At 46.4% G+C, this 11,460-nt stretch overlaps 1 protein-coding gene across 2 annotated transcripts in view; it reads left to right on the forward strand.

Annotated features, from left to right (window-relative positions):
- Positions 1-11,460, forward strand: part of KIF3C (kinesin family member 3C) — a 136,218-nt gene that overhangs the window by 114,844 nt on the left and 9,914 nt on the right. For both annotated transcript variants that reach the window (XM_089655661.1, XM_089655662.1), the window contains exons 4-7: positions 1,167-1,285; positions 1,375-1,491; positions 4,407-4,518; positions 8,317-8,492. In XM_089655661.1, the coding sequence (XP_089511787.1) occupies positions 1,167-1,285; positions 1,375-1,491; positions 4,407-4,518; positions 8,317-8,492 (524 nt within the window). The remainder of the gene's footprint in view (positions 1-1,166; positions 1,286-1,374; positions 1,492-4,406; positions 4,519-8,316; positions 8,493-11,460) is intronic.

The following is an 11,460-nucleotide window of genomic DNA, read 5'->3' on the forward strand; positions in this document are numbered from 1 at the left end:
TGTCCCATCAACCATGCCACCAAACTCCACTGTGTTGAAGGATGAAGCTTGCACAAAGATCTTCAACATTCAGCACAATTGTTAGGTAGGTGCAGCATGGTGCGGTGACAGAAAGCACACAGAGTGCTTCCTTCTGGTGGTCCCTATGTCCCTACTGCTGATGTAGCAGCTGGCAGAGCAAACTATAGAGTGCAGAAAGGGAAATCATCAGTCAACACTCCCAGGAGTGCGCCTGATACCTGTCCCATCAACCATGCCACCAAACTCTCCTGTGTTGAAGGACGAAACTTGCGTAAAGGTCTTCAACATTCAGCAAATTTGCTCAGTAGATGCAGCATGGTGACAGAAAGCACACAGTCTCACATTGCAGAAAATTATGTTTTGCAAAACCTGGAAACAGTACAACTGTCCCGGTAGGGAGGATCCCCCATCCAGGGCACTTACAGCAGTTCCGAGAGCGAGTCAGCAGTGTGCAGGCCCGAGTTGAAGACAGCGTCTGTCAAGCAGAGGGGAATGTGGCCAGGCTGGTCCAGCCCCAAAGGGGAGCTCACTGAAGATCAGATGTAGGCCCTATGCTTTCCCTACTCCTCCAGAACCTCTCCCTACCTCTCTCTACCCAGACAGGGGATCTGTACCTGCACTAGCCACTGGCAAAAATGTGTGCCAAAACCCAGGTCTTAAATATACTCTCCATGGCCCAAGATGGCCACCAGGGTTACCTGAAGTCAACGTAACCAACCAGATCACTGCTCCAGAGGAGCGAGAAAACCATAGAGAAAAAACATTTTCTCTTGACTTTCAACCACCTGCAGTGGAGACTGTAGACTGCACTTGTCTACACACTTTCGAGTGTGTTGGATCATGGCTTCCTTCTCTCCACTATGTGGTTCCTTCCGCCAGCCTCTACGTCACAACAGGACACTGTATTGACGTAGGGTCCACGGGAGGGAAACATAACGCACAGTCGCTTACCAGACATCTGGCACACCTGGAAGTGTGCTGGATGCTGAAGATCTCTGACAAGCTTCATTCCTCAACCCAGAGAAGTTCTGTGGAATAGGCAGCGGGACAGGTAAGTAATAATTGCTTTCTTTGCAGATAAGACTTGATTTTCAGGTATTAAAAATAGGGACAGAATCACTTTAAGGCTCTTATTCTCTTTTCAGCTGTATGCCAAACTGCAGGCAGTGAAGGGGGAGATCCAAGACCAACATGACGAGTATGTACGGGTGAGGCAAGATCTCGAGCAAGCACAAAATGAGCAGACCCGAGAGTTGAAGTACAAGTGAGTGTATGAACATATTTCTTGTTCTGGGAGAAGGTCCTGAGAACACCAAATTGAATGTTTGGGTTGCCCTCCTATGTTTCATGCAGGTATTTGATCATTGAGAACTTTATTCCTCCGGAGGAGAAGAATAAGATCATGAACCGCCTGTACTACGATGCAGAGGAGGACCAGTGGAAGTTCCAGCCACTTGTGCCACCAGGAAAGTGAGTCTCTCACAGCTTTCTCCAGAAATGGATTTGGAAAAGTAGGCTTTTCATGTGGACTGTGTTATCCAAACAGCTAATGTATCCCATCCAGGTTAGCTAGGTAGTTTTTTGTGTCAGTCAGAGACTGAGTAGTAGCCTGGGATAAGTCAGCCTTTGAGTGAGACAGGAGTTCATCTCAGGACAGGCTAGGGAGGCTCTGAAGGTCGGAGTTTCTGGAGCCCTCTCACCTCTCCAGAAACCTTTCTGGAGGAGGGATGGAGAAGGGGAGGAAGCTCAGATCTGCATACTTCTGCATACTTGAGGGACCTTACCCAATCCCCTGGCAGGAGGCTGGGCATGGTGACAAAGGTAACCCTTAGGTATCACAGAGCCTGGAAAGGAAAGTGTAGGGTGGAAGATGGAGTGAGAGGCTGGAGTGTGGAGCCTGGGAGGGGGCTTAGGGAAGGGGCCTACCTACAGGTGCTGGAGAAGAGGATCTACACTGTGCCACCATCTCCAAGGAAGGACATTCTGAGCAGCAGGGAAGGAGCCAGCCCAGAGAAAGGCCTGAAGACAGCCACCAATCCATTTAGCTATCAGGAAGCACCGTATGAGTACTTTTACACTGGGCCGGATAAGGGGAGAGGGCAGTCAGGTGGAAAGCCCAACTAGCTTCTCATCTGGGACTGCTGTGTAGAATTGGCAGTTTCTGGGCCCTTTGTCCAGGGAATACTCTCAGTGCAGCTGGGTGAAGAGGAGGATTCATCTGGGGTCTGGGGAGGTACACCAGACTGTTGGCATGCTCTTAAATGAGAGACTATATATTTTTTCTGTGCACATCTGTACATAGCTGCTAAGGAAGTTGTCCTCAAGTTTGCAGTTTCCTTTTTAATCCCATACACCCCTCAACCCCATCCAACTTCTAAACCCCTAAAATCACCAAGCTCAAGGACTGTTTACTGACTCTGAGTGCAACTTGTGGAAGAAAATGCATGTTGCCTGGCTGTGAAGAGCATTAGGGGGACCCAAAACTCAGCGACTTCTAAAGGGGTAGTGCTACACTAAATACACACTTAAAATAGAAAATATATATTATTCTGTGTAGTTAGTCTTGCAAAACGCAGGGCCAGGAAGGTGACAGCTTACTCATATTGTTTGCTCTTCAACAACAAGGATGGGTCAATAACAAGGGGATGATGGCGGTAGGATAGTCTTTCACACTACCATGAAATGCTGAATCTTGCAGAGTTGAAGCACCCCGTGATCCTAGGGTAAATACTAGACCTTTTTTATGTATGCACAGATACACTGTATTGCCAAAAGTATTGGGCCCGCCCTCCAAATCATTGGATTCAGGTGTTCCAATCCCCTCCATGGCCACAAGTGTATAAAATCAAGCCCCTAGGCATGCAGACTGCTTCTATAAACATTTGTGAAAGAATGGGTCGCTCTCAGGAGCTCAGTGACTCCAAGCGTGGTACCGTGATAGGTTGCCACCTGTGAAATAAGTCCATCCGTGACATTTCCTTGTCACTAAATATTCCACACTCAACTGTTAGTGGTATTATAACAAAGTGGCAGCAACTGGGAACAACAGCAACCCAGCCACCAAGAGGTAAGCCATGTAAAATGACAGAGCGGGGTCAGTGCACAGTGTGAAGGGGTGAACCGCACAGTGTGCAGAAGTCGCCAAATGTCTGCAGAGTCAATAGCTAAAGACTTCCAAACCTCATGTGGCCTTTAGATTAGCACAAAAACTGTGCATAGAGAGCTTCATGGAATGGGTTTCCATGGCCAAGTAGCTGCATCCAAGCCTTACATCACCAAGTGTCGGATGCCGTGGTGTAAAGCACGCGCCACTGGACTCTAGAGCAGTGGAGATGTGTTCTCTGGATTGACCAATCACGCTTCTCTGTCTGGCAATCCAATGGACGTGTCTGGGTTTGGTGGTTGCCAGGAGAACGGTACTTGCCTGACTGCATTGTGCCAAGTGTAAAATTTTGTAGAGGGGGGATTATGGTGTGGGTTTTTTTCAGGGGTTGGGCTTGGCCCCCTAGTTCCAGTGAAGGGAACTCTTAAGGTGTCAGCATACCAAGACATTTTGGACAATTTCATGCTCCCAACTTTGTGGGAATAGTTTGGGGATGGCCCCTTCCTGTTCCAACATGACCAGTGCACAAAGCAAGGTCCATAAAGACATGGATGAGCCAGTTTGGGGTGGAGGAACTTGACTGGCCTGCACAGAGTCCTGACCTCAACCCCATAGAACACCTTTGGGATGAATTAGAGTGGAGACTGTGAGCCAGGCCTCCTCCCCCGACATCAGTGCCTGACCTCACAAATGTGCTTCTGGGAGAATGGTCCAACCTTCCCATAGACACCCTCCTAAACCTTGTGGACGGCCTTCTCAGAAGAGTTGAAGCTGTTATAGCTGCAAAGGGCGGGGCCAACTCAATATTGAACCCTACGGACCAAGATTGGGATGCCATTAAAGTTCTTGTGCATGGAAAGGCAGGCGGCCCAATACTTTTGGCAATATAGTGTACCTTTAGTTTCTTGCAGTCAAAGGGAACCTTCAGCCAAAGAATGAGGAGACAGGGCACAAAGCCCTAATAATTCTTCAGAGGATAGGAGTATTGCGTCTCCCAGCAGACAGTTGATCCAAGCCAGCTCCCAGTTTAATTTGCAAAACCAGTGTTTTATTTCTGATGACGTACAATGCACAAAATAAAACAAAAAAATGCAAAATATAATACAATTTTTAAATACAGTGTTGTGCAGAAGCATTTGTGAATCATGCCATCGACAATTACATGCTTCATTTTCGGCAAGGTTTGCTGAGCGACAAAATGCACAGCAAATTGTATTGATATGAATGTTCCCCAATCTACCCTCTGTAATTAAATCCTGTTATCATTTGGTCTTTGATCTAGCGCCAGTGGCAGTACAATGAAGAGGCGCCCATCTTCAGCTGTTGGATACAAGAGGCCTATAAGTCAGTATGCCAGGGTTGCCATGGTGATGGGCTACCACCCAAGGTACCGGGTGAGTAATTAATATTAATATTGAATTCCAGGGCACCTAAGGGCTTTAATCAACTGAATGAATTAAACTTTTATTGTGTGCTCTGGTCCAGCATACATCCCAACCGTCTCAATTTTCTTGTTTTTGGGACACAAAATGGGAATGACACCTAAAACAAACCTGACCCCTAAATCATTTAGCTTCAGTGATATTGAAGGTACTCAGGGCCATCTTAATAGCATCAAGGTCCCCTGGGCAAAGCAATGCACCGGGGCCCCTACCAGTCTGCCCCAATTTACGCACCTACTCTCAAGAGTTAAAGTATAAATAGTTGAAACATATATTTATTAGAACTTAGCAAAAAATTTGACTTTAAGCAATAAGAAAACATGCCATAAATCAGCGGTCTCCAAACTGTGGCCCGAGGGCCGGATGTGGCCCTTTGCTTGCCTTTATCTGTCCCTTGGGACACTATTCCACCGACTGAAACCAACGATGGAGCACCATTCCCCCTACTGACACCATCAATGGGGCACTGTTCTTTTTGTTGATATTAACAACAGGGAACTATTCCTCCCATTAAAACCAATGATGGGGCACTGTTGCCAGGGCATTTATACTCCCATTGGCCACAGTTCGGGGCCCCCTAAAGCCTGAAGGACAGCAACCTGGCCCTTTGCTTAGAAAGTTTGGAGACCCCTGCCATAAATCAACTAGTTAACACAAAGGGCACAGTACGGGGGGACAGAAGGGCACAGTACAGGGGGAGTCAGGAGGGCACAATACTGGGATCAAGAGGGCACAGTGTGGGGGGACAGAAGGGCACAGTACAGGGGGAGTCAGGAGGGCACAATACTGGGATCAAGAGGGCACAGTGTGGGGGGACAGAAGGGCACAGTACAGGGGAAGTCAGGAGGGCACAATACTGAGATCGAGAGGGCACAATACTGGGATCAGGAGGGCACAATACTGAGTTTAGGAGGGAACAATACTGAAATCAGGAGGGCACAGTATGGGGGGACAGAAGGGCACAGTACACGGGAAATCAGGAGGCCACAATACTGAGATCAGGAGGGCACAGTACAGGGGAAGTCAGGAGGCCACAATACTGAGATCAGGAGGGCACAATACTGAGATCAGGAGGGCACAGTACTGGTTCTGGGATGCTGCCCAGGCCATCCCGGGACAGCTTAGTAAAAAGAGTGACTGTCCCGGCAAATCCGGGACAGTTGGCAAGTATGATGTAATGCAAGAATATCATGGGGCCTCTGGGCAGTGCCTAGGGGTGCTCATGCATTAAGACAGCCCTGAAGATACTGCCAACTGTACGTATGGTTAGTTCTGTAGTGAGACTTGCACACCTTCAAAACAGGAGCTGTATTACAAGAAAAAGCAAGCAGGTCTCCTAATCCCAGTATGGTGCCCTCCTGACTCCCCCTGTACTGTGCCCTTTGAACCCCCCAACCCCCCTACTGTGCCCTTTGTGTTGATTAGTCTTTCATTTATGGCATGTTTTCTTATTGTTTAAAATCACTTTTATTGAAAGTACTAATACATATATGTTTATTTCTATCAACTATTTATACTTTCATTCTTGACAATAGGTGTGTAAATTGGGGCAGACTAGTAGGGGCTGTTAAGATGGCCCTGACTTTGCAGTGTCCAGAGAAAAACCTGGTGGCCCAATATTGAAGAGAATCGGGTTGCTTAGAATCCCTGACCATTCTGGGTACTTTTTAATATAATGTCATCTTATCTAAAAGCTCTTTAAAGATCACAACAAAGACTCCAGAGTTGGGTTTCAGACAATGTCCACAATCAGTGGATATTCTCCTAAACTTGGATTTTCCACAGGTCACAAGGTAGCCTCTAAGCTCTGCAGCCTTTGTAGGACAGGGGTTCCCAAACACTGGACAATAAGAAGGAAGGAGGATGCACCAGCCTAGTACAGTACCAGTGATACCAGGTTTCCAAATGTAAAACAGTCAAGTGTACTCACCCCCCTCTCCTTGTGATTGGGGGCAGGATTCCCTATGAGTCCAGCACTATATAAATATGTGGTTAATGGCAGACAGGTAGATCTGAAGAAGTGGGGTTATCAGTGTCTGCTCTGCATTGGTTGTTGTTTGTACCAAGCTAGACTACAACTTGAGGCTATAGTTGGAGTTGCCTTCTGGTTATGTGCCTTACAATCATTTGGCTTTGTGAGTATAATTGTCAGTGTTTTACATTTTAATAAATGGTACCATTGGCAATGTAGGAGGCTGGTGTGCCCTTCTTCCTTTTTGTTGCCTTTTGTATGCCCACTGACTGGGTGGGCACACCCAAATCACACCCACTGCCACTGTATGGGCTGGTCCCATCCCTAAATATGCGGAGACACCCATCATGTCCACTTCACAGGTTGGCCGCACCCAAACCCTTCCATTAAATATGCAGGGACTAATTACTCGCACTCCCGAACCCTGCAACTAATGCTGTTACTGTGCATGTGAATTAACTCAAATAACGTTGATGCTGTGATCCCGGGACATGGCCTTGGACACAGGGCCAGATCTAGTGGGGTGCTGGGGTGGACTGTGCCCCCCCCAGATTTTAGTTGTGCCCCTTCCCCCCCAGGTCTCATCGACTGATCCATGAGCCAGTCTGATTTAACATTTGATGTAAGGAGGCACTCTGATAAGAACAATCCATAAAAGGAGGCACTCTAATATGGACACCAAATGTAAGGGGGCACTCTGATGGGGATAACTGATTATATGTAAGGGGATACTCTTATGGGGACAATTGAGATAAGGGGGACTCTATTAAGGACACTGATTTAAAGGGGCTCTCTGATGAGGAAACCTGATGTAAACAGGAACTCTGATGGCAACACCTGATGCAAGGGGCACTCTGATGGGGACAAATGATGTAAGGGGGAGTCTTTTAGGGACACTGTTGTAAGGGGGCACTCTGATGGGGACTCTGATGTAAGGGGCACTTTGATATGGACACCTGATGTAAGGGGGCACTCTGATGGAGACACCTGACGTAAGGGGGCACTTTGATGGGGACACCTGATGTAAGGGGGCACTCTGATGGAGACACCTGACGTAAGGGGGCACTCTGATGGGGAAACCTGATGTAAGGGGGCACTCTGATGGGGACACTGATGTAAGTGGGGCTCTGTAAAGGGGAACACTTTGATGGGGACACCTGATGTAAGTGGGCACTTTGATGGGGACACCTGATGCAAGTGGGCACTCTGATGAGGACACTGATGTAAGGGGACTCTGTAAAGGGGAACTCTTATAGGGACATCTGATATAAGGAGGTACTGGTTCTGTTTAATATTGTTTCCCAGGTCACGAAACATTGTGACAGACTATAAGTGGCTCACATTATGAAATTATGCCCCCTGACTTTTTTTACTGCACCCCCAGATCAGATAGGCTAGATCCGGCCCTGCCTGGACACAGCATTGGTGGGACAGAGGGCCAGGATTCTGGCAGATAGCAATAGAGAAAGAGCTAGGAGTTAAATAACTGTATTGTGGACTTTGAAAATTAAATTTCTTCATGATGCTTACAGATATAGAGGCCATAATTGGTGTAAAAGTGGTTTTGCTGCTCATTTAGAATATGTCCAGCCACAGCAGCTTTCAGCCTCTTATACAATTTTACGAACTGCTGGAAGCAGAGCTAGATGTTACACCTGTGCCTTCCACCCACACCTAACCACCGGAGCCCCATGTATCGTAGCTAAATGCCCAATGTGCATGGGGCCTTAAGTGTGCTTATTATATTATTGTAACTATTATTCTGGTTCTATTCCAAGGCGGAAAATATCATGTTCTTGGAGCTGGACCTGACACCTCCAGCTGTGTTTGAAATGGACTTCTCTAGGGATCGGGCTGAGCAGGACCCCCGAGCTCTGCACCTCGAAAGACTGACTCGTCTGGACAGCCTCCTGGAGCGCCCAGCCGCTGCACGTGTCAGAAAATCCAGGTCATGGTAAGCAATTATATGGCTCTTGTAGTGTTAAAAACACTTTTCGATTTTGCAAATAGCAATTAGGCTATTGTAATTAGAAAAAAACAATCAGGCTTTAACAATTAGATGGGAGAAAAAAAGTGAAATCTGGAATTTTACATAGTTAGACATCACAGTTCTCCCCATCACATCAGAGGTCCTCCTGTCACATCAGAGGTCCTCCTGTCACATCAGAGGTCTTCCCGTCACATCAGAGGTCTTACCGTCACATCAGAGGTCTTCCCGTCACATCAGAGGTCCTCCCCGTCACATCAGAGGTCCTCCCCGTCACATCAGAGGTCTTCCCGTCACATCAGAGGTCCTCCCCCTCACATCAGAGGTCTTCCCGTCACATCAGAGGTCCTCCCCCTCACATCAGAGGTCTTCCCGTCACATCAGAGGTTCTCCCCGTCACATCAGAGGTCCTCCCTGTCACATCAGAGGTCCTCCCCGTCACATCAGAGGTCTCCCCATCACATCAGAGGTTCTCCCGTCACATCAGAGGTTCTCCCGTCACATCAGAGGTTCTCCCGTCACATCAGAGGTCCTCCCATCACATCAGAGGTCCTTCCATCAAATCAGAGGTCCTCCCATCAAATCAGAGGTCCTCCCATCATATCAGAGGTCCTCCCATACCCTCAGAGGTCTCCTCGTAAAATAAGAGGTCCTCCCATAACATCAGTGGTCATCACATCAGAGGCTCTACCATAATTTCAGAGGTCCTCCCATATCATCAAAGAGCTCCCTGTCACATCAGAGGTCCTCCCATCACATTAGAGGTCTCCCCGTTACCACAGAAGTCCTTCCATCACATCAGAGCTCCTTCCTTTACATCAGAGTCCCATTTTTATGTCAGTGGCTCTCATCGTGTAAGAGATGTCCTCATCACATTAAAGTTCCTCTTTCACTTCAAAGGCTCTCCTTTACATCAGAGTTCCCCTATACATCAGAGGCTGCCATACTGTATACATGAGAGCCACTATCATAATGACAAAGTAACCTCATAGTTACATAGTTAGTCTGGCTGAAAAAAGACAAAAGTCCATCCAGTTCAACCATTAAAAAAAATGTATAATCCTCTACCCACAGTTGATCCAGAGGAAGGCAAAAAACCCCAGCAAAGCATGATCCAATTTGCTCCTGCTGGGGAAAAAATTCCTTCCTGATTCCCCGAGAGGCAATCGGATATTCCCTGGATCAACTTTACCTATAAATGTTATATCCAGTTATATTCTATGTATCCAAGAAAGAATCCAGGACTTTCCTACAGCAATCCACTGAGCTGGCCAGAACCAACTCTTGAGGGAGTCTATTCCACATTATCACACCTGTGAAGAAGCCTTTCCGTGTTTGGAGATTAATCCTCCAGATTACTAATCTGGTTGTTATAGATTATGGATTTTGCTTACTGTGCCTTCTCTAATTAACTAAACAATGTTAAGGGTAACATATCATGAAAACCAGTTTAGGCTCTTATTATTTTTACAAACCAAAATATATCTGCATCCTCAATTAAATGTTGATTTTGTGAAGTTTTGAGACCACTAGGCTCGCCAATCAACAAGGGTTTTGCTGATTGCAGAGCTATAGGTATGATTCAGCAGGGGACCTCCTCAAAGAGACCAGTGCTTCTACAGAGAGATTAAGGGTGCTTGTCTGCGGCATGTTGGTTTTTCTACCCAGACTTTGGCATTGAACACCTTTAAATTTATTGCACCTTTAATGTATTTAGCCGCAGTAAACTGAAAGTTCACTTGCCCTCCAGAGAATTTACACCCCTTCCTGACTAGGCCATTTTTTCCATTGCTGCACCCAATGGCGTCCTTTTTTTCCCACAAATCCAAGTTTTCTTTCAGTGGTATTTGATGGCCTGTGCATTTTTTATTTTATTGTGCTATAGCAAAAAAAAACAACAATTTTGAGAAAAAAAACTTATTGCTATTAAACATGTCCAGTAAAAAAAATTAAAAAAATCAAATTTCGTCATACATTTAGGCCAAAATGTATTCTGCTGCATGTCTTTGGTAAAAAAAAAAAAATCCCAATACGTGTAAATTAATTGGTTTACGTGAAAGTTATAGTGTTTACAAATGGCGGTATAGATAATGGAATTTTTATTTTTATTTTACTAGTAATGGCGGCAATCAGTGACTTATAGCGGGACTGCAGGACTGCGGCAGACATTCTGACACTGGGGGGGGGGTTAAACTGACTTGGTGTCACTGACATCCCCAGTGACACCAATACAGTGATCAGTACTAATAAAAAGCACTGACACTGTACTAATGACACTGGGCAGGAAGGGGGTTAACATGTGAGGGTATTAAAGGGTTAACTGTGTGCTGTTTCACTATGTGGGCTGTGTCTGTGTTTCACTGCAAGCACACTGCTTTGTATGTCTCTGCTATCCAGAACCATACAAAGTAGTGTGCAGGAGCTGACAGGGGAGAGATCTGTGTTGTTTATACACAGGTCTCTCCCCTGTCGGAGATATTTGGCGATCACCAGGTGCCGGCGAGTAATCACTGGTCAGGACCCGGTGATTGACAGCCGAGGCCTCGAATGGCGGCGCAGGTACGTGATTTTGCGTACCCGTGCTGCCTTGTAACAGCAAGTCTGCTATAGGGTGGCCTGGAAAGGAGACCAGTACTTTGCACCAGAGCCTAATGTATGTATCATGTACACTCATTGGCTTAAAATAAAACAAAAAACAAGAAAAAAACCCTCTATAGCTTTAGTGAATTAACTTACCTGTAATGAACGATGTCTAAAAGCATGGAGCTAGCTGGATCCTGTAAAAATCTTTACTACAGGGATACCCTGTCCTCTTCCTGCCTCTGAACTCCTGATGCTGTGGGATTATTATCTTTGGGGCTGCTGTGAAATTGTTCCCCTCCTTCCGCCTCCCCATTGACAAAAGTTCTCTCATTGCTTTCACTAACTGTATCAG

This window comes from Staurois parvus, unplaced genomic scaffold, assembly GCF_062004578.1.
Source record: "Staurois parvus isolate SC_StPar_1 unplaced genomic scaffold, SC_StPar_1.0 ptg000860l, whole genome shotgun sequence".
Taxonomy (NCBI): domain Eukaryota; kingdom Metazoa; phylum Chordata; class Amphibia; order Anura; family Ranidae; genus Staurois; species Staurois parvus.